Here is a 22190-nt window from a genome sequence, read left to right as displayed (position 1 = left end):
AACAGTTTGCTGGATTGTAAGCAGCATGTAAACAGTATGTTGTGTCAGTGTGTGTGTTTTGTGAGGGTCTATGCAGTCCATACAGATGATGTGTGTGTATGTTGTGCTCAGTACAGTACATTTCAGTTGTTGAGAAGTCTGATGGCTTGTGGGAAGAAACTGTTACACAGTCTGGTCGTGAGGGCCCGAATGCTTCGGTACCTTTTTCCAGATGGCAGGAGGGTGAAGAGTGTGTGTGAGGGGTGTGTGGGGTCATCCACAATGCTGTTGGCTTTGCGGATGCAGCGTGTGGTGTAAGTGTCTGTGATAGAGGGAAGAGAGACCCCAATGATCTTCTCCGCTGTCCTCACAATCCGCTGCAGGGTCTTGCGTTCTGAGATGGTGCAGTTCCCGAACCAGACAGTGATGCAGCTGCTCAGGATGCTCTCAATGGTCCCTCTGTAGAACATGGTCAGGATGGGGGGAGGGAGATGTGCCTTCCTCAGCCTTCGTAGGAAGTAGAGACGCTGCTGGGCTTTCCTGGTGATGGCGCTGGTGTGGAGTGACCAGGTGAGGTTCTCCGCTAGATGAACACCAAGAAATTTGGTGCTCTTGACGATCTCCACAGATGATCCGTCGATGTTCAGCGGAGAGTAGTCACTCCGTGCTCTCCTGAAGTCCACAACCATCTCTTTAGTTTTATCCACATTCAGAGAAAGGTTGTTGGCTCTACACCAGGCAGTTAGTTGTTGCACCTCCTCCCTGTATGCTGACTCGTCGTTCTTGTTGATGAGACCCACCACGGTCGTGTCATCGGCGAACTTGATAATATGATTCGATCTGTGCATTGCTGCACAGTCGTGAGTCAGCAGAGTGAACAGCAGCGGACTGAGCACGCAGCCTTGAGGAGCTCCAGTGTTCAGTGTGGTGGTGCTGGAGATGCTGTTCCCGATCCGGACTGACTGAGGTCTCCCAGTCAGGAAGTCCAGGATCCAGTTGCAGAGGGAGGTGTTTAGTCCCAGCAGGCTCAGCTTCCCAATCAGGTGCTGAGGGATGATTGTATTGAATGCTGAACTAAAGTCTATGAACAGCATTCGTACATAAGTGTCTTTATTGTCCAGGTGGGTGAGGGCTAAGTGGAGAGCTGTGGCAATGGCATCGTCTGTGGAGCGGTTTGGACGATACGCGAACTGTAGGGGGTCCAGTGAGGGTGGTAGCTGCGTCTTGATGTGCCTCATGACGAGCTTCTCGAAGCACTTCATAACTATGGGTGTGAGTGCAACGGGACGATAGTCATTGAGGCAGGACACTGTAGACTTCTTTGGGACAGGAACGATGGTGGTAGTTTTGAGGCACGTAGGAACAACGGCGCTGCTCAGGGAAATGTTGAAGATGTCCGTAAAGACATCCGCTAGCTGTTCTGCACATTCTCTGAGCACCCTGCCAGGAATGTTGTCTGGTCCAGCAGCCTTCCGTGGGTTAACTCTGCATAGAGATCTCCTCACGTCGGCCGTGGATAGACAGAGTACCTGGTCGTCGGGGGGAGGGATGGACTTCCTCTGCGTTACGTTGTTCTGTACCTCGAACCGAGCGTAGAAATCGTTCAACGCATCTGGGAGGGAGGCGTCGCTATCACAAGCAGGTGAAGCTGTCTTGTAGTTTGTGATCGCCTGTATGCCCTGCCACATGCGCCGGGTGTCTCCGCTGTCCTGGAAGTGGCTGTGGATAGTCTGGGCGTGTGCGCACTTTGCCTCTCTGATGGCTCGGGACAGTTTGGCCCTTGCTGTTCTTAGGGCCGCCCTGTCCCCTGTTCTGAAGGCTAGGTCTCTAGTCCTCAGCAGAGCACGCACATTAGCAGTCATCCACGGCTTCTGGTTGGAGCGTGTAGTAATGGTCTTGGAGATGGTCACGTCATCAATGCACTTGCCGATGTAACTGGTCACTGATGACGCAGACAATTGTGTGACCAAAGGTTTATGGGATCTATGGTTTGGTTTGGAGCCTTTACTGAAGAAGCCCCATAGGAAACTTCAGTAACTGGCAAGAAATAATAGAAGATGTGTTTTTTTTTCCTTTTAGTGTGCAAGCTTGGCCATGGTAAAGGTAGAGAAACTAAAATAGCTGACACTGTAAATATTTTGGCCTTCTAATGTGCACAACTTACAAAGTTGAGGCTGGTATAGTATCTATGAGCTGGTGAGCAGCTAGCAAAGATGTTAGCTCACTAATTTATTAAAACTCTCTGCTTCATGCTTTAATTGACCAGGAGAATGGTTTGTCAAACACACCTGACTTGAACAATTAGCTACTGTCATTGGAAAATAGCCAGCGATGAGTTGGTGTGAGCAGCCTGACCTGAAGTGGAATTCTAACTCTCTTACCACAACTCCAGAGTTATTATCGTGCAATAGCACATCCTAAACCTTGAGCTGTGTGGTAACATTTTGGGGGGAATAAACACACATATTGCAGCGATAGTCAGGTGTCCACAGGATTTGTTGATTTATAAATATAAAAAATCCGTAGCAACAGTTCAGTTCAATTCATTTCAAATTTATTTGTATATCACTTTTTACAATTGACGTCTCAAAGCAGCTTTACAGAACATAAACACTGAACAAAAGGTTATTATAAAGAATAATATAAAGATTAATATAATACAAAATTCAAGATTAATATTAGATATATTTAAATGTGTTTGTTTTTATCCCCAATGAGCAAGTCTGAGGTGAGTCAGATGGCTGTGGGGAGGAAAAAACTCCCTTGAATGGTAAAGTGACGTGACATACGGCTAAGTACAGTATAGTGACCCATACTCAGAATTCATTCTCTGCATTTAACCCATCCAAAGTGCACACACACAGCAGTGAACACACACCCGGAGCAGTGGGCAGCCATTTATGCTGCGGTGCCCGGGGAGCAGTTGGGGGGTTTGGTGCCTTGCTCAAGGGCACCTCAGTCGTGGCCGGCCCGAAACTTGAACCCACAACCATAGGATTACGAGTCAGACTCTCTAACCGTTAGGCCACGACTTGCCCTTAAAGGAAGGAACCTTGAGAGGAACCAGACTCAAAGGGGAACCTCATCCTCATCTGGGTGACACTGGAGGGTGTGATTATAAATATACAGTCTGACAAATGTTGTATTTATGCAAAAGACCACATGGAGTTGGCATCTCCTCTTTAGTGTCACGTCTATCGGCAAGTTTGAGCAACAACCTGAAGCCGTGTTAGTGTTACTTCTGCGAAATGGAGCGATGTAGCGGTTAAAAATGTTTTTACTTTTGCAACGTAGTATGTAAAAGTCAAAGGTATAGCAGACTATGTAGAGATTTAATGGTATTTGGGACACAAATAAGGGCCACACACGTACTTTGTACCTGACTTGTGCCTTGTCGCCATCTAGTGTCTCAATTCTCCTTATATCCATCCTAAATAGTATCAAGATCAGAATTGATATTGACACCCAAATCTTATGTCTAAAGTTTCCTAAATGTTTCTATAAATGATTTTAACTACTATTGGAAATCTTATAAGTCCTTGAGTGATGGAGGAAGAGTTAAATACAAGAATAAATCAAGGGAATGACCAACTAAATTACACATCTTGAATTATATAAGGGATGATGAGTAACTAGGCAACCGTTCACTTCCGGTTTGTAACGCGTTAGTGTTTACAAATACTTCACACTCAAAATGATTAAAATAGTTCGTACTTTGCGTGTGAACATGATATATACCGTACAATATACTAAGTACGTTGTTAAATAGGAGAAAAAAGGACCAAGCATACATTTCCCATCATTCATTCAGACCGGAAACAGGAAGCGTAAAAAGCCGGAAGCCGTCAGACATTTGACATGGTAAGAAAACAAAAACTCAAAGCGTATTGTTTTGTTTACGCTTATTTACTTACGTGTTATTTATACATGATTAAAAACTTTGCGCGTATTTATTATCTATATAAATAAATAGATATAAATGTATTGTTAAAGGATTAAATCAATCCCGTCGATGCCAGTTAGCTTTCATGCTAATTTCGTTAGCATGTTTAACAACAACCGATTTAGGTTTGTTGTGTTTACGTCTTTAAAGCGGTAACAAGTACGTAGTGACAAGCCTCCACCTTGTGTGTGTGGAGTTTGCATGTTCTCCCCGTGCCTCGGGGGTTTCCTCCGGGTACTCCGGTTTCCTCCCCCGGTCCAAAGACATGCATGGTAGGTTGATTGGCATCTCTGGAAAATTGTCCGGAGTGTGTGAGTGAATGAGAGTGTGTGTGTGTGTGCCCTGCGATGGGTTGGCACTCCGTTCAGGGTGAATCCTGCCTTGATGCCCGATGACGCCTGAGATAGGCACAGGCTCCCCGTGACCCGAAGTAGTTCGGATAAGCGGTAGAAAATGAATGAATGAATAATGTAATGGACATAATAATAATTACTTCATCTAAGTATGTATATGTACTTATATATACTTCATGTCTTTTTAAATAATACATAAATATATACTATATATATATATATATATATATATATATATATATATATATATATATATAGTGGACCATGGTGCTACATAACACAAAGACAGAGCTAAGGACTTAGTAAGTTAGTCCTAGATACATAAAGTGCATCTGTGTGACCTGATGCAAACAGTGCAGGAAAAGACAAACAAGACAAACAGGACAGTGCAGGACAAGACAAACAGGACAATGCAGGACAGAAGACAGAAAGACAGTGCAGGACAAAACAATACACAAAAACAGCGACCAGTGAAAATACTGTATGTTCAAACAATATTACTTGTGCAGAAATACTGGAATGAACACATTAGTATTATAGCAGCAGTTACATGAGATATTGTAAAGGATTGTGCAAATCAGCAATCAACGGAAATGTGAGACAGCATGTGCAAAGAGCTTTTATTCTAAGTGAATAAAAATGATATTCTTTAAACATTGTATTTGGTTAAAAAGTGACATCACTTAAATGTGTGTGTGTGTGTGTATATATATATATATATATATATATATATATATATATATATATATATATATATAATGTATTGCACATTACACATATTGCACAGTACAATGACAGACAGTCCAGTAATGGTGGACCAGTAATAAAAAAAAAAAACTGTAAATAAATATAGGGACTGTAATATGTTGTTACTTGTGTAAAATGTTTTCCATAAGTAACACACACGATACTAGGATATCACAAAAATGTGTACTATTTTATTTCACATTCAGATACTTTATTCTCCCAACAGAACAATTACATTTACATTTGTCATTTGGCAGACGCCTTTATCCAGAGCGACGTACACAATTGCTTAAGCCTCTAGCATTGGATACATTAACTCTGTTTCACTAGGTTACAGACTTAAGATACCAGGAGTCTAAAACACCTAAAATATTTTTTTATATATATACACACACATACATTCAACAAACAGTGAAGTGCTAGTTGAAGTGACTCATGAATAAGTAGGTCTTCAACCGACGTTTGAAAATAACCAGTGACTCAGCTGTCCGGACATCTAGGGGAAGTTCATTCCATCACCTCGGTGCCAGAACAGAAAAGAGTCTTGTTGTATACTTACCTCTTACCCTGAGAGATGATGGAACCAGTCGAGCAGTGCTGGTAGATTAATGTGCTGGCAATTAATTTTTACAGTATTCGTATCCATATAATAGAATGAATAAGAATAAAAAACAAATACAAAAACAAACAGCAGCAATCAGACATCAATACATCAAAATCATCTTGCCACTAACCAGTGCACAGATCAACAGGTTGTAGAATAAAGATATAAAGGAATTATAAAGCATATCTAAATGATTAGTTTTACATTAGTGAAAGAGAATTTGTCTTTTACATCTAAATACTACTAACTAATGACTCAAAGTTTGTATAGACATCCAGGCATTTATGGGTAAAACTGGGTTGTAACATAGTACTAATAAACTGACTTTTGACTTTTGTCTGTTGAAAAGGCAACCGGAGCAGATCAAGCTGTGGGTTTGGGCCTCGTCGGCTTCAGTCTCTTACTGTTCACGTACTACACCGTATGGGTTATAGTCTTGGTAAGTAACATGAATATCTACACAGTAAAATGGCTGTTAAAATAAAAAGCACATTTGCTTTCGGAATGGCTTTTTATGTTTGGCTTTTTGTTGTTGTTTTAGTTGCACATCCTTTCTCCTTAACTGGCTGTGACAATATAATACAGTGAGAAGGTTTTATAGAAATAAAAGATTTTATAGAAATAAACAAAGCCCAGAAGTTGTTTGTCCCCAAGGGATAGTGTTTGTTTATTTATTTATTATTTTATTTAACTACTTGATATCCTTTCTTTGCTGCATTATTTAAACTTCAACCACTAAAATTTAAGGTCCAAATTTTCTGCACAGATTTTCTAACATAATACCAAAGGAACTGCACATGAGACTATAATTGATGAGTGAACACATGACCGTGTATTATCCTAAATAATAATTCTTGCATACTGTGCTGATTGATAGCAGAAATAGTTTATTCTTCCGAAGAATAAAACATGCAAGGATTGTTGTCCAACCTTACATTCATTTCCTGTTTTTTTAATTTTTTTTTTAATTTTTATGCAAACCCCAGACCGTAAATGATCGAGGAATGTGTTCTGTTTTCTTTTCAGCCATTTGTCGACCAGAATCACGTGATCCACGGTTATTTTCTTCCTCGAGAGTATTCTGTCATTCTTCCTGGCATAGCAGCATTGATACTCTTACTCTGCGTTGGTAAGTTTAGCAAACAGACGCTCCGTCCCAAATCGCATACTTATACACTATTCTATAAGTAGGTGTAAGTAGTGTCTTCATATTATAATCCCACCATGAAGAAATGCACTTCAGGTACACAGATGATGCACTTATTTAACCAGAAATAACAAAGTGTGGAACATTGGACACTTCATGCACTCAACACACACTTTTTTACATAATGGAGGAGAGGTGCGGCTAATAGACGCCGACACTGGTTAAGAGAAATGTTCGAGATGGCCGACGACACGCTGATGGACAGACATCTTACAGATATCTTTTAAATTAAACCAATTTTTTAAAGCTTTTTACCTTACCGTATTCTTTTAACGTCAGCAGTGTCGCATAATGTGCGTTTGACATCATTTGGGAAACTTTTTGTTTCGTTTCAGACTAAATTAAATTAATTAATACATTAGACAGAAGAGTACAAATGTGCATAGTTTGTAGGTTTTTTTTTTTAAATAAAAAGAATATTTCTATAATAGTGAAACAGCATTTTCCTTACTTGATACACATTTCTTACAATACGACTAACTGTGGTAGAACACAACAAAAATTTCTACCATTTTTTTTTCAGGTACCTTCATCGGAATAATAACATGGAAGAATCGTAAACCAAAGAAAGTCGACTAGGACTCATCAGCCGCTGTCATTCAGCTGCCTCAAAAAGAAGGATGTGATGATAACTGGGTACCAGTTCCTGTGCTAAAGTCTCTTTAATATTAAACTGTTCTCTAAAGCTTCCTGGCTTTTCATGTAGCATAGAGGAAATGACCAATGAGTGTAAAGGAGCCTATTATAGACCACAAACATTAAAAATGTTTACTCATTACTGTGTATGTGGAAATTTCATTCCACTCCAAATGGAAATTACTCCATCTGCCTTTAAACTGTGCACAATTTTTAAAATGTTCAGTAACCACTAAAACATTACTGTTAATGCATTTTTGCCAGCCTGTTAGATTGTAAATATACGAAAATGTGTGCTAGTAAAATATAAAAAGGTACAACATGCTCAGTACTGATTGATGTTAATAAGACAGGGCACACAGCGTTTTTTGTACACACTGTAATAAATAATTATTACATAAATATTTGCATCATGTCATACCTTTCTTATTGATTTCTGTTTAAGAGATTATGTGATGGTGATGATGGTGGTTCAGTGAATTCCATACTAAGCTAAGGATTATAAGGTTGCGAATGTTGTTATATTATTAAACTGCCAGTTATTAGAAATGTCCAGTTTATATCAGTACTAACAGTTGCTTGATAGAGATACTGCAGTGCTAGCACAGGTCAAGTCATGTCAAGTCAAGGAGGTTTTATTGTCATTTCAACCATATATAGCTGTTGCAGTCCACAATGATCTTCTCAGCTGTCCTCACTTTCCGCTGCAGGGACTTGCGATCCAGGACGGTGCAGTTCCCAAACCAGAGAGTGATGCAGCTGCTCAGGATGTTCTCAATGGTCCCTTTGTAGAACGTAGTCAGGATGGGGGGAGGAAGATGTGCTTTCCTCAGCCTTTGTAAGAATTAGAGCTGTAGATCATGCTGATATTGTTATTGAGGGGTTTTTAAATGCTGTGTACACTTACTGGCCACTCAGAAGTCTACAATGCTGTTTTACAGTAAAAGTCTCTAGCTAGTTCTACATGCATAATTTGTGTTATTCTTCCACTTGCCCTTCATCAGCGTGATGGTTTATGATGGTCCACTTTCACTAGCTGACACGTTAAAATGATTGTACAAGGGTACAGCTCTACTAATATGTATGCTAATATTCTGGGGTGCTGTCAAAATAAGATTTCTCAGACAACCAGTAGGTCTGTTTACTCCTTTAATGCAGTGCATGCAATGAATCACTTGAGTGCTTGGACTGGAACAGAATGACTCAAATCGGTTCAATAATGTCATTTACTTTTTTTTGAAAAAGCAAACTTTGATTGTTAGAATTAATACATTAATACAATAACGAGTGCATAAAAATTATTACAATACATTACTGTGATAAGTGCACGAGAGCACAGCCTTGTGGGCGGAGCTTTCACTTGTCGATTCCAGAAATATTGAAATCGACTCAGACTTACGCTACAGGAGTGAAGCATCAAAGGAGTCGTTTTAAAAGAGTCGACACTCAATTCCAAAACAAGCAGAAGACAGGAAATATTTTATAGTTACTACTATTACATAATACAGTAGTATTACAATTAAAATACTGTTAATATTGTTGTTGTTTATTTTCTGTTTTGGAAATGAGAACGTCAACGGTTATTTTAACGGATTCAAATGCGTTTTCGTGATGGTTAACAAGACATAAAGCGCAGTCGATTATATACGAGTGAAACCCCATTTATTGCGCAATAATTACGCATTACTGATGTTCATAAAACGCCAACGAAGTCACTACGATCCCGCACTTAACATCAAACGCATACCTTAGGTTCGTTTACTCACATATCATTGGCTGCTAGTTGCTATGGTGAGGAGCACGTTTAACCAATAGGAATCGTGCATTTCCCCCTTCTAAAACCTATTAGCCTGGATGCTATTCTTTTAAATATAATATCAAACCATTTAACTGTGAAGTAATAAAAATGTATTGCATCTAAAGGTTTTTTTTTTTAACAGGCGAGGTAGATCTGTATTTTTGTAACATAAGCTGGTCGTTGTTTTTATTGTATATGTTTATTAAATTATTTTTAGTAGAAATTAATAAACGGTTTTGTATGGAAGCGTTATCAATATGGCACGATGTCTGGATGTCGAGCATTAAATGATTAAATCACATATTTGTGCCACTTTAAAGTTAATTCTAGGCAACGTCGAATTTATTACTCGGTTCGGAGTCGACCCTACAGAAGAATCGACTCATTTTGGAGCCGACTCCCAGGGAGAAACACAGCTCTGAGAGATGTGCCAGCTGAGGACAGAAAGAATGTGCTGAAACCGCAGATTGGGCATGAACCAGTGTCTCCATGATGAGTCAAACTGAGGTAACATCTTTTTTATTTTCTTCCTCAAATCTGTTTCCTGTTTAACAGACAGGATTCTTATGAAATGATCCTTTTATGTTAATGCTGACCTGTATGTTTATTGTGCGCGCGCGCCTTTGGTCAAGATTCAATAACAGGGGGAAAAAAAACCATTAAGCTCTTCTGTATTTTGACAACACTGTCAGGAAAGATAAGGTAGGTTTTTATTTTCCTTTGAGAAATATTCCGAACCCTAGCAAATAGTCCAGAATGAAAGATATAGTTTAGTCAGAGTCCATGTATGTTTTTATGCCAGTGTTCATGTGTGTTTCTCATGACAGGATAAAAAGCTGTTAACAAACACTGACTGTTCATGTCAAGGAGCTGAGTTATCAGATTAAGTCTGCTGCCTCTGAGCGTCTGATTCCAATCACTGCAGACAAACAAGCCTCTGTGAGCTGACCATGGACCACTGCTGAAGCTGCATCTCCTCCAAACGCTCAGAACTGACACTAAAGACATGCACTGATTCTTTTTTGTGTGTGCATATACAATACTTATATCTATGCTGTGAGAATGGGATCGATACTGACACTGATTCCCAGCCATGTGGGATGGTCGTAGGTTTTAATACAATTTGTGTGTTTATTTTCCGTGCAGTTAGAACAGGGTTGTGCTCTGCAGCATCGCTGTCTCGGGACCTCAGGCTCAATCCTCGGCTTTCTGTGTCAGTTTAGATTTCATCCAAGTTCTTTAGGTTTCCTTATACCTTCCAATCACTTGTTTCCGGTTGTAAATGGTTCACAGTGTCTGGTGGATTAGTCTTCCATCTACAGTTGTATTCTTGCCTCATACCTATTATTCCCAGGATAGAAAAGGCTTGGGCACAAACTTTATCAGGATAAACTGTTTTTTTCCCCTTTATTCTAGCAATATCAGTCAGCGACACAGATGCTCGTAGATGACTTATCAGTTATCTGATAATATAGCATAATATTTTTAATACTGATCCAGTACTTTGGCCCAGATGCAGCTGTGTTCCTTATGATACATTCACGCATACAGGGGCTCGCATCGACAAACCAACTGGAGATCATTTGTTTTCAGGGAGAGCTGGTGAGTTTTAGCAAGTGTTACAGACTAGATGTGGGTCCAGAGATGCGACAAGGTTGAAAATAGCTGAATTTTATGCAAATACAGAGCGACTTGGTGCAGTGAATATCATTGAGAGTGAAAACGGAAGAGCGTGATCCGTGCCAAAGAGCACACACTGCCTCTCCTTCATCCTGTATGATATGCTGCTTCCATACAACGCTGAATTTTATTATATATACAAACACTGAATCACCATCCAGAATGATTCATGTTTCATTTTAGTGGCAAAAACTGCTTTGTTTTCACAATTGGAATGCCACCCACTGATAAACATTATCGACTAGAGTGTGTGACAGCAACGTGCGAACACAGCTTTATTCCTCATAAGATGATAGTCTCCTTAATATAATGCCTTGGTTCTGATATATTAAAGTGTCCTTTAAACATCATAAAATATCCTAGTATCCATCTCCTAATGTCACAGTGCACAGTTTATGTCACAGTGCTGTTGAAAGAAGTTGCAAATTTCATATTAAATTAAACAAACTAATATTTTATCATTTAGATTAAAACACACAATAACAACATAATATGTTGTAGTAACAATTACACAGGCAGTTATTAACTACACAGGCAGTTATGTTTCTCATAAACAGATTAAGAAAACATGAGTAATCTTGTATAACGTGAAGGATTTATTTATTTATTTATTTATTTATTTATTTATTTTGGAAGGAGTCTGTAGTTTATAATAGTAGTAGTACAATAGTAATAACAAGTTATAGCAATTATACACATGAAGTACAATATTCTCTGCTTAAAATTAAGCTCTTTGAAAATTGTAGCCTTCTGGGGTAAAAAAAACTATTACGTTCTAGTTATGTTTTCACTTACTAATGAAACTTAAAATACTGTTTAACGGTTGCTAAAAGCCGAATCATTTTTGATGCAGTTACAGACCTCAGAGATACAGCATGTCTTACTGATTGAATTGTATCCTTAATGGTAGAGCTGCCAGTTTTTATCTAGCTAGATGTGACTTATCATTCTGATGACCATAAATATTACAGATGACCATTAGTACTGTGGATATCACCCTAGATTATCACCAAATGGCCTCCGTCGGAAACCGCACTCCTACCACACACCTTTCTATTAGGAAGTCGTCTAAAGTGTCTTGAAACTTTCCATCGAGATGGAAAACACTAAATAACGTCAATAACTATTACTAACCACTAGAAACCAACATAAACCACTAATGGTCTCTGTGAATGCTTGAGCAGGGTATTATTCAGGTCATTAGTGGAGAACACAGGGTGCACCCGAAGTGAAAACACACTCGATTCTTTACCACTTGTCTTGTTGTCAAGGAGACAGCGACAGGTCTGTCATGTTCTGTTAGGATTCACACAAGCTACGTGTGAGAGGATCACACATGGATTTTGTAGCATCGCTTCAGAGTGGGAAATCATTGCAGCTGAAAATAAATCATCTACAGCATTTCGCAGACACCCTTATCCGAAGAGACTTTATACAATCATTTATACAGCTGATGGTTAAGGGCCATGATCAGGGGCCCAGCAGTGGGATCTGGGATTCAAACTCATGACCTTCCGATCAGTAGTCCAACACCTTAACCACTAGGCGACCACATTCCTATATATAGCTATATATGTATGGGAAAGAAAAAGAGGAGTTATTAATAGTAGACAGTGAACACATAAGATATTATGAAACAGCTAGATGGTTAGAATAATATGCAAGAGTTTCATAACTACAGCAATACAAACAGTACTTATATAACAACAGAGAGAAAAAGGCAGGTGCTGGTATTTGCCACATACAACATACACTCATTAATAAAAGTACCTTGTTGCTGGGGTGGTGAAATTCTATTAGAATTACACTATACATTTGGACTTTGAGGAAGTGTGTTTAAAGTAGGTTTATTCTTAATCTTTATTCATAAAGATGGTTCAACGTACAGCACACACACCTCCTCTGGTAAAAGATACATTCTAAAGGTACTAAAGGTACTGCTGGATCCACCACAAAGAAAATTACAGTATAGATGGTTGCCTTAATTTCTGAGAATGAACAAAGGACTAAGCTTTGACGTCTCTTTTTACTGTTCTGCAACATTAGACTTATCATGTACAGAACGAAGATCATATTTTTATGTCTCAGGTTTATCAGGAACCAGTTAATCAGGAAATAATCACTAGGCAGCTCTTGTTATTTGTCTGTAATAGTAATAGTGTTTTATTTTGCATGTGGACTCCTATTCACAGCAGATGGAGATGGCAGGGCCGAGCAGCGGCAGCACACGGATGATGAAGAGGAAGGGCTGGGGAGGCCTGCGACAGCGCTGGAAGCTCCTGGGTGTGTTTGAAATCGACCCGCAGCATGAGTTCTACCTGCTCACCTGCATGATGAAGGAGGGACTGGCTACTGCTGTACAGAACACCATCGACAACCCAATATCTGTGAGTAATAAGAAAAGCACAGAACAAACAGCAAACAACAAAAGTTGAACTTCCATATTTCTGTCCAAATACAACTTTACATGGATCCTCTAAACCGCTAGAAGATGAATGGCAGTGAATATCAACAAGAGCCGTTTACACAATTTCTGTGTATGCAAAATGCGCTATTTAAACATTAGCTGTTAACAGTTAATGCTGCAGCTGTTTAAAGTTTAAAGCCTTTCAGATTAATAGGCGACCGCACGTGCTTTTAACCCTCCACCTGAAGAAAGCATTTAACACGAGAGGTTTATTTTTCAAATAAAATATACCTTTAAACCTTTAAATATACCTTTAAAATATAGCTCGTTTTTAGTATATCAGACTAATCTATGTAAAAATCAGGAACAAATACAGATTATACAAATTATAAATATAGACTCTTTATATTACCAAAAAACTACAAACTGAAATTTAGAAGATAATGGATTTAATGTAAAAAAAAAAAAAGAAAAAGAAAAATTATATATATATATATATATATATATATAGGATATATACAGTTCCTCTATATATATATATATATATATATATATATATAAATATAAAATCAGCAACTATTACGTTGTAAACAGAATTACTGAGACCTCTTTCTCTTTAAAGTTCTGCAACTTTAAAATCATCAGTTTGAATCAGTAACTACACTGAAACTATTAGTAAAAGATTTTCTGGAGTCCGGACCACTCGCCAGTCCCGATCTTAAATACTACAGGCAGTATTTATGACACATTGTATTCAAACATTGTGTTTATAAGTAATTATGGTGTTGAATAAGTCCCAGAGAGAGAAGCGTGTTTAGGTTTTGGTCCCATAGTGACCATGTGTTTACGAATATGATCTTGCTATCCAGTGTGCTGTATTGTTTTGGGTGCTCACGGTGCCGGGCCCCCTGAGAAAGAAGAAGAGAACATCACAGTTCTGCTGACACAAACACAATTGTAAAGCATGTGTAGGAGAGGGGTGGAGGGATACCACAATGCCCCAGTCTCCACTGTACACAGCAATAGGCAGAAAACAATACGGTGAAGTCTTTTTGTTAAAGGAATACTCTAGCTTTGTTTACCCTAATCTCTATTTACTATCATTGTCTTTCTGTCTAAGTACATGTCAAGTGGGCTTTAGGTTTAACAGACCGAAGAGAGCAACAGTTCCTCTCGAGCATGTTCGTTTATCTCTGTTTATCTCTAGTTATCTGGGCACAATATCCATATACAAATGGATTTCATTTAATCTAGAAAATCAATACAAAACATAGTCATTGTGTACTATCTTAAGCAGAGACGACTAGGAGTTATACACTTATTAAAACTATTTTGTTAACGAATTATTGGCAGCAGTCTCAGTTCTTCTCATGTGGGATGGATTCCTTGCAACGAGACTGCAGTCTGTGTTGACATAATTGCATCACATTGATTCGTCAGCTGCGCATTTAACGCTGCAAATCTCCCACATCCCAGCGGTGCTGGTGACTAGGGAGCGCACCGATCTCATAGGGTGCGGCTCAATCAGATGTCTCCCAGTGCGCTGAAACTTTTCTAACGTAAAACTCGGTAGCTGTGCTAGATCAGTATTTAAGGTGTTCGACTACTGACTGGATGGTTGTGAGGTCAAATCCCAGCACTATTCTGATCAAGATCTTTAATCCTTAGCGGCTCAGTTGTATAAACGGGATAATTGTATGTTGCTGTGGATAAGTCGGAAATGTTAAAAAATAAAGAAATGAATTCCCAATGTTCACCAAAAAAAATAAATGAATTAAAAAAATTAAAAATAAAAACAGGGAGCTGGAAATGCTGTCATATTTTCTGAAGCCTCTCAGATTGAAAAAACATCTTAGCCAACATCATCTAAAAATCTAAGTATTATGTTTTCACCCATACACACACATACACATAAACACACACACACAAAAACACACACACATACACATAAACACACAAACACACACATACACACACATACACATAAACACACACACACACACAAACACACACACATACACATAAACACACAAACACACACATACACACACATACACATAAACACAAACACACATACACATAAACACACACACAAACACACACACACAAACACACACATACACATAAACACACACAAACACACACACACACACACATACACATAAACACACACACACAAACACACACATACACATAAACACACACACAAACACACACATACACATAAACACACACAAACACACACATACACATAAACACACACACATACACATAAACACACACAAACACACATTCACATAAACACACAAACACACACACATACACATAAACACACACAAACACACACATACACATAAACACATAAACACACGCACACATACACATAAACACATACACATAAACACACACATACACACGAACACACACACACACACATAAACAAACACACACACACATACACACATACATACACACACACACTCACACACACATACACAGAAACACACACACAAACACACACACACTCACACACAGACATACACAGAAACACACAAACACACACACACATACACTCATAGAGGATATCAGCAAGAAGGTGTACAGCACAAATCTGAAAGGACATGGGAGGAGAGAGGAGTAAAACCCAAACCAAAACAAACATGAGCATGTGGGGATTATAAACCTACTTATCACCTCTTCCTAAGACTTCAACTAGTAACTGAAAGAAGCTACATTAATCTCATGTTCTCATAAGGCTCACCCGATGAAACTCCTTCTGTAAAATCCAGAGCCAGCCATCATGTCAGATAAAAGAAAAAAGTATCAACACACTAATCACGATTAAACAATCTACCTGCATGTTGTGCAATATAAATAAATATGTGTGTGGTTTTTATGCAATCCCAGACTTACCTAAACACATTCCAGTTTAACCCAGACAAAAGGTGTGTATTTGTTTAGATACTGTATAGCGGGCAGTAATATCAAATTGCTTCTTGCAATCTTTTAACTTGTCGCTCATCATCTATCTTTAACATGAATAAAAACGTCCATTAAAAATTTAATTATTAATAGTGAATTTGCGGAAAATATATTTTCTTTTCTCTTGGCAGTAGAAGGAATAATCGATGATGCTGTGGAAAGTTGTTTAGAATTAATATACCAGCTCAAAACCATTAGAATTATGTTTTTTTATCTTTTCTTTTTCAGAACGAACTCTCTGAAGATGATTACCGACTCGAGGTGACCCAAATCCACAAGGTACATATAAATCTCTGACTCCAGATTTAAATGATCCAGAATGATGTGTAGAAGTGAAGAGTCAGTAAAAGTGTCAATTACGTACTGTATGTGTGTTATTTTGCCTTTATTATGCACCATCTATCTACTTAACCCTTACAATAGTGTTGCTTCCTTGTTCATTTTGAATATATATCTTTACTACATAATAGGAAATGTAGTGAATGTTAAGCTGCTAGAGAAACAGGACGTATCAAACTGTGAGGTAAAACAGAATGTCCTTCATCAGATGAGCTAGAAATTAGCTTCAGGGGCTGTATGAGGTATTCATGAATGGCTGATGATGTTATATATGGCGTTGGAATATCTACAGCTGTCATCATGGACAGCACTAACCTTACACAGCTGATGGAGGACCTGTGTTTAAAAAAAACGTCCTGGTCGCCTGGAAACAACTGTGTACTTTGCATAGCTTTTACTACATCTCGTACGATTACTGAAGTCCACTACGACTGCTTTCTCCAGTGGCAGACAGTAACAGTTTGCCTAGAGAATAACTTAAAATATGTCATTGTTTGCTCACGTGACTGGTCGTGTACAGGACTTTAGGATGAAGACGTTTGCAGGGCCGGTGTTTGCCAGCCTGCGGCGCTCTCTGGGGATGACGGAGAAAGAGTATCAGCGTTCTCTGTCCTCTGAAGGCTGCTACCTGCAATTCATCAGCAATTCAAAGAGCAAAGCGGATTTCTTCCTAACGTGAGTCGGCACTGCAGCCTGCAGTTGTGTGTGTGTCTGTGTGTGTCAGGCTTATACAGTTTGTTCTCTATAGACTGTTTAATTATATATTACGCTGAACACTACACATTTTCACTGAAGTTTCTGGGGTTTAACTGAAGTTAGAGCATTTTAAATTCTGGTGAAATTGTTAAAAATTTGTTTATAAATGTAATCAATGAAATCACTCACTCACTCTCACTCACTCATTTTCTACTGCTTATCCGAACTACCTCGGGTCACGGGGAGCCTGTGCCACGGGGATCTCAGGCGTCATCGGGCATCAAGGCAGGATACACCCTGGACGGAGTGCCAACCCATCGCAGGGCACACACACACACACACTCTCATTACCTCACACAATCACACACTACAGACAATTTTTCCAGAGATGCCAATCAACCTACCATGCATGTCTTTGGACCGGGGGAGGAAACCGGAGTACCCGGAGGAAACCCCCGAGGCACGGGGAGAACATGCAAACTCCACACACACAAGGCGGAGGCGGGAATCGAACCCCCAACCCTGGAAGTGTGATTCGAACGTGCTAACCACTAAGCCAACGTGCCCCCTCAATGAAATCAATGAAATCAATGAAAAAGTATTTTTATTTCTATTTCCTTGTGGTTATAATCCACCAAAAGAGAATGATTTTTTTTCCACTCAGGAACGGCTGTATGTATTAATACATATATCTCTTTTTTCTATCTTAGTCGTGGTTTAAATGCTGGTGAACGTCTGGACAAAGCTCTTTGTCTTACATTTAATCTGTCAAGCTTTTACGGGTAACGTTTCATCATATATCACATTCCTCTTATTACAGGAACGACAAACGGTTCTTCCTGAAGACGCAGAGCAGAAGGGAAATTCGATTCCTTCTCTCTCATCTTAAGCATTACATGGAGCATCTGGAGAAGTATCCCCACTCTCTCCTGGTTAAGTTTTTAGGTAAGAGGTTCACAAGAGTATTGTGGCATTCGGTGCATTTTCTGCTTAATATTACTGCAATAATCGGGTTTTATACTCGCAGGTGTTCATAGCATCAAGGTCGACCATCGGAGGAAGGTAGAGAGTCTTTGTTTTTGCTCTGTTCAACTGTTGCATGGTGATAAACGCTGTATGTGCAACATCATGAGCAAATCTGTTTCTTTTTGCTTTGCAGTATTTTATAGTGATGCAAAGTGTCTTCTATCCTGATGAAAGAATATGTTCCAGGTAAAGGATTAATAAAATATGGTGAATTCAAGCTCCTTATCCATCCAAAAATGGATATATTGTGATATATTGAAGAAACCATCTCTATTTAAGTCTCCCTTGGCTTTTCTGTATTAACCCCGACTATAATTTACATGCTTTGCTTTTTTATGCTCTTCAGACGATGCCTTACATTAGATACTGTCTAAGGTCTGTATTAAAGATTCATACAACCTTTCTTAGGCTTCATTAGGCTTCATTAGGCTTCATCGGTGCACCGGGATCCAACCGCTGCTGAAAAAAGTACAGTTTATTTAAAGGCCATATGACTTTAGGATGTCAAAGTCAACCCCACCCTTAGTAAAAACAAACAGTGCCAAATGTTCTCAAACTAAAGCTAATATTCATGCATGCACAGCATAATGTATACACTGTGAGTGTTCCTCCTCTTTAGATATGATATCAAGGGCTGTGAAGTGAGCCGGTGGACGGACCCAGCACCCGAGGGGAGTCAGGTCATTGTTGTTCTCAAGGATCTCAATTTTGAGGGAAAGTTTATTACATTAGGTAATGCTATATTTGTGTGAGTGTTTACTGATTTTTAGCTTGACTACATACGCAGTAGAAGATCATAAAGGATATCAGTTGCCTCGCGCAGCACACCTAGCTGATGTACTTTACAAACCTATTAAGTGATATTGACAATAAGGCAGGTTTTTCCAGCCAGTCTGTGATGGCATTGCGTTGCTAAAAATGTCAGTGATACGTTAAGGAACACTTTATATAATCAAGTAAAAAGCTAAGGAAATCACAACGATTCATATATCAGCGATTTACAGTAATATAAATCTAATCTAATCTAATCTATGATATAATAGTTTAGATTTAATTAATCGTTGGTTATTACGTACGATGCTTAGCACGAATATTGAAGAACAAACCTTAAAAATGTACGTACGCATTGGCCCAAGTGTGTGACGAGTTTGGCACAGTTTTCTAATGAAAGTATAAGGTTAACTTTATTAAATAGACAACTCAAAACAAGGCATAAAAAAATCTGGTCATAAACCCAAACAGGGCAAATTTCAACTGTGGAAAATGAGAAATACAATATTTTTCAACGAGGAAAAGATTCATTTAACATTTCTGATGGTGCTTGAAGCGAATCATTTAGTCTGAAGGGGTTCACTGTAAATAAATACAAGGCAAAACGCTACAGGCTATAATATTTTGTCATGGAAATTTGCACATATTCATAGTGCAGTTAGTCAGAGACTTCACTTCATAAATCATTCAAATAACGGCCACAACATTTTTGTTAATTGTTGTTGTTTTATTTATTCTGTAAAGAAAGTATGCCGATGGTTTGATAGATAAGATAGATAGATCACATTTTATAAAGATCCTATTCACCTGTAGTGTCTTGTGGTAAATTCTGATTAAACACCCTCTCAGAACTGTATGTTTGTATGCTCTTGTGTGTTTATGTGTGTGAGGCAGACCAACAGCGACCCTGGCTGTTGCGTCAGGTGCAAATCGACACGTCTTTCCTCCAGACCCTGAATGTACTGGACTACAGCCTCTTGCTGGCTCATCAGCCGCTGCATCAGGACGAACGCCATCCCAGCCTGTCCTTCGCCACCCTCATCATGCGTACCAAGAAGTGAGGGACTTAAACACATAACCCAGTCTAGGGGTTTAGTCAGAGACATCATTCCTACCGAGATTATGTGGGAAAAAAATCTGTATCGCTTTAGAATTGCTCAGCTGTTTTGTCATGTACAGTATATTGTGTTGTGAATGTTTTGGATTTTTAGGTATTGGATTAAATGCGTGTGCTCATTTAAAATTGTAAAAAAAAAAAAAGCTCAAAAAGTAAAAGGTCAAAACACAGATGAATGTTTTTAGTTTTCTGTTTTTGCTGACTCTTACATCCATGTTCAACCTCTGTGTCCAGATCCCTCAGTTTGCTCTCTACAACATTTACATTTACACCCTTATCCAGAGCGACGTACAAAAGTGCTTAAGTCTCTAACATTCGCCACCCTCAAGGGTGGGTGGCAGGAAGGGATGTAGCTGAGACATTTCAGCACAGTATGAAATAACCATGCATGTGCTTGCTAGTTACATTACTCATCCTGACATGTCGTTTTCACACTACAGGAGTTTGAAACGGACCGAACTGTTGGAGCTAATCCGAGTGTGCCACTCGAACAAACTAACCAGATGATGCGTGTGATGTTTCTTTGTGATGTATTGCTCTGACTGACCTTGCTTTTTTGTAATAGGTCAGTGAACACGTGCTCCGGTGCTGCCGTCCCTGGAGCGGTGCCTGAGGACGACTCAACCATACAAGCCACAGAGCTGGATTCAGAGCCGTCTCTGCGTGGCAGATTCACGGAGACATCTCAGGCTAAATTTGGAGAACAGAACAAGGGTGCTTCAAAGGCTGGATCAGAATCGGCTGAACTGATAGAGTTTCAGACACAGAACCGGCGACTGCTGCCTAACTTCAAAAATCCGATTCACGTAATAGACGGGCCAGAGCAGCGATATTTCATTGGCATCATTGACATCTTTACTGTTTATGGCTTCAAGAAGAGGCTTGAACACCTGTGGAAGAGGCTGAGACATCCTAGACAAAGTTTCTCCACCGTCAGCCCTCCTGCTTACTGTCTCAGACTGTGCCACTGGGTACAGGACCATACCAATTAGACTATGATTTTGGGGAGGGAGGGTATGACTGGAAAATGAAAAGATTTGCTGAAAACATGCCGTAGGTACACACAGACGTTCATATTAAAGCAAAAAAAAAAAAAAGAATTTTGCTCAGTAAGAGTGTCTATGTGTGTTGGCTAGCATGTAGCCACAATGCAAACATAAGAGCTTATTACTAAAGGGCTTTGGTTAAACAGAACAGGATTACAGTACAGGCGCTACAATCCCATCACAAAGACACAACAATGTCACTCTTAAAAGTTGACTATAGTCTGATTTGCACTTAATAAGATCGTATAGAAAAGTAGAAAGCATTTTTTTTGGTGCTAACATTGTGGCTACATCTGGAAATCTGCTCGGTAAAAGTGGAATTAGGAAACATGGAAACATTTTTTTTTTTTTGGTAAAATAAACAAAGCTTCAAAGAGATGACGATGATGCATCCAACCGCAGCATCAGTTTTCCAAAGCCGTGCAAATGAGAATACATTATATTATAGATCTGATGTAAAGTACAATAAAATAGTAAACATTTCATTTTGTTTTTTCTTTTATTTATTGATATTTTATTCTAACAGCTGAATATGCAAAATTTGATAGAACTGGATGATCGTCCCGTTCATTCATTCAGTTCGCATATAAAGCTTGAATTGAACAGACCATGCGATATGACTGTGTACCAAAATGATGTTTGACTCACCTCACAAACATAAGATCACAGACTGTTATGTAACACAGTTTGGATATTTTTGAACTCGTGTGCTGAAATGTACTCAAAACTTTAAAAGAAGTAACCATGATAATGCTAACACAGTGCTAGCACTGTTACTTCAGGTATGTGTTGGAATTGTGTTTGCATGCATTTGTGTGTCTGATCGCAACTTTACATTTCGCAGTTCATCTGTGAACAC

At 39.0% G+C, this 22190-nt stretch overlaps 2 protein-coding genes across 4 annotated transcripts; both read left to right on the top strand.

Moving 5' to 3' along the window:
• The first annotated feature begins 3741 nt into the window (after positions 1–3741).
• dpm2 (dolichyl-phosphate mannosyltransferase subunit 2, regulatory) lies at positions 3742–7871 on the top strand. Its single transcript, XM_060862840.1, has 4 exons — positions 3742–3840; positions 5976–6065; positions 6653–6755; positions 7357–7871. The coding sequence occupies exons 1-4, from the start codon at positions 3838–3840 to the stop codon at positions 7410–7412; spliced, it is 252 nt and encodes an 83-aa protein (XP_060718823.1). The 5' UTR covers positions 3742–3837; the 3' UTR covers positions 7413–7871.
• Positions 7872–9664: 1793 nt separating this feature from the next.
• On the top strand, positions 9665–22152 carry pip5kl1 (phosphatidylinositol-4-phosphate 5-kinase-like 1). Of its 3 annotated transcripts, none has more exons than XM_060863653.1 (10): positions 9665–9774; positions 13140–13334; positions 16565–16615; positions 17196–17350; positions 18192–18316; positions 18399–18433; positions 18531–18583; positions 19017–19129; positions 20063–20225; positions 20851–22152. In XM_060863653.1, exons 1-10 carry the CDS (start codon positions 9757–9759, stop codon positions 21275–21277), a joined length of 1335 nt encoding a protein of 444 aa, XP_060719636.1. In that variant the 5' UTR covers positions 9665–9756; the 3' UTR covers positions 21278–22152. The 3 variants fall into 3 exon arrangements, with proteins under 3 accessions (XP_060719636.1, XP_060719637.1, XP_060719638.1); XM_060863654.1 differs by having other exon boundaries at positions 9669–9774; positions 13143–13334; XM_060863655.1 differs by lacking the exon at positions 9665–9774 and adding an exon at positions 9900–9969.
• The last annotated feature ends 38 nt before the right edge of the window (positions 22153–22190 follow it).

This window comes from Tachysurus vachellii, chromosome 26, assembly GCF_030014155.1.
Source record: "Tachysurus vachellii isolate PV-2020 chromosome 26, HZAU_Pvac_v1, whole genome shotgun sequence".
NCBI classification, from domain to species: domain Eukaryota; kingdom Metazoa; phylum Chordata; class Actinopteri; order Siluriformes; family Bagridae; genus Tachysurus; species Tachysurus vachellii.
Note: the sequence above shows the minus strand (reverse complement) of the source record. Positions and strands in the feature narration are given on the sequence as shown.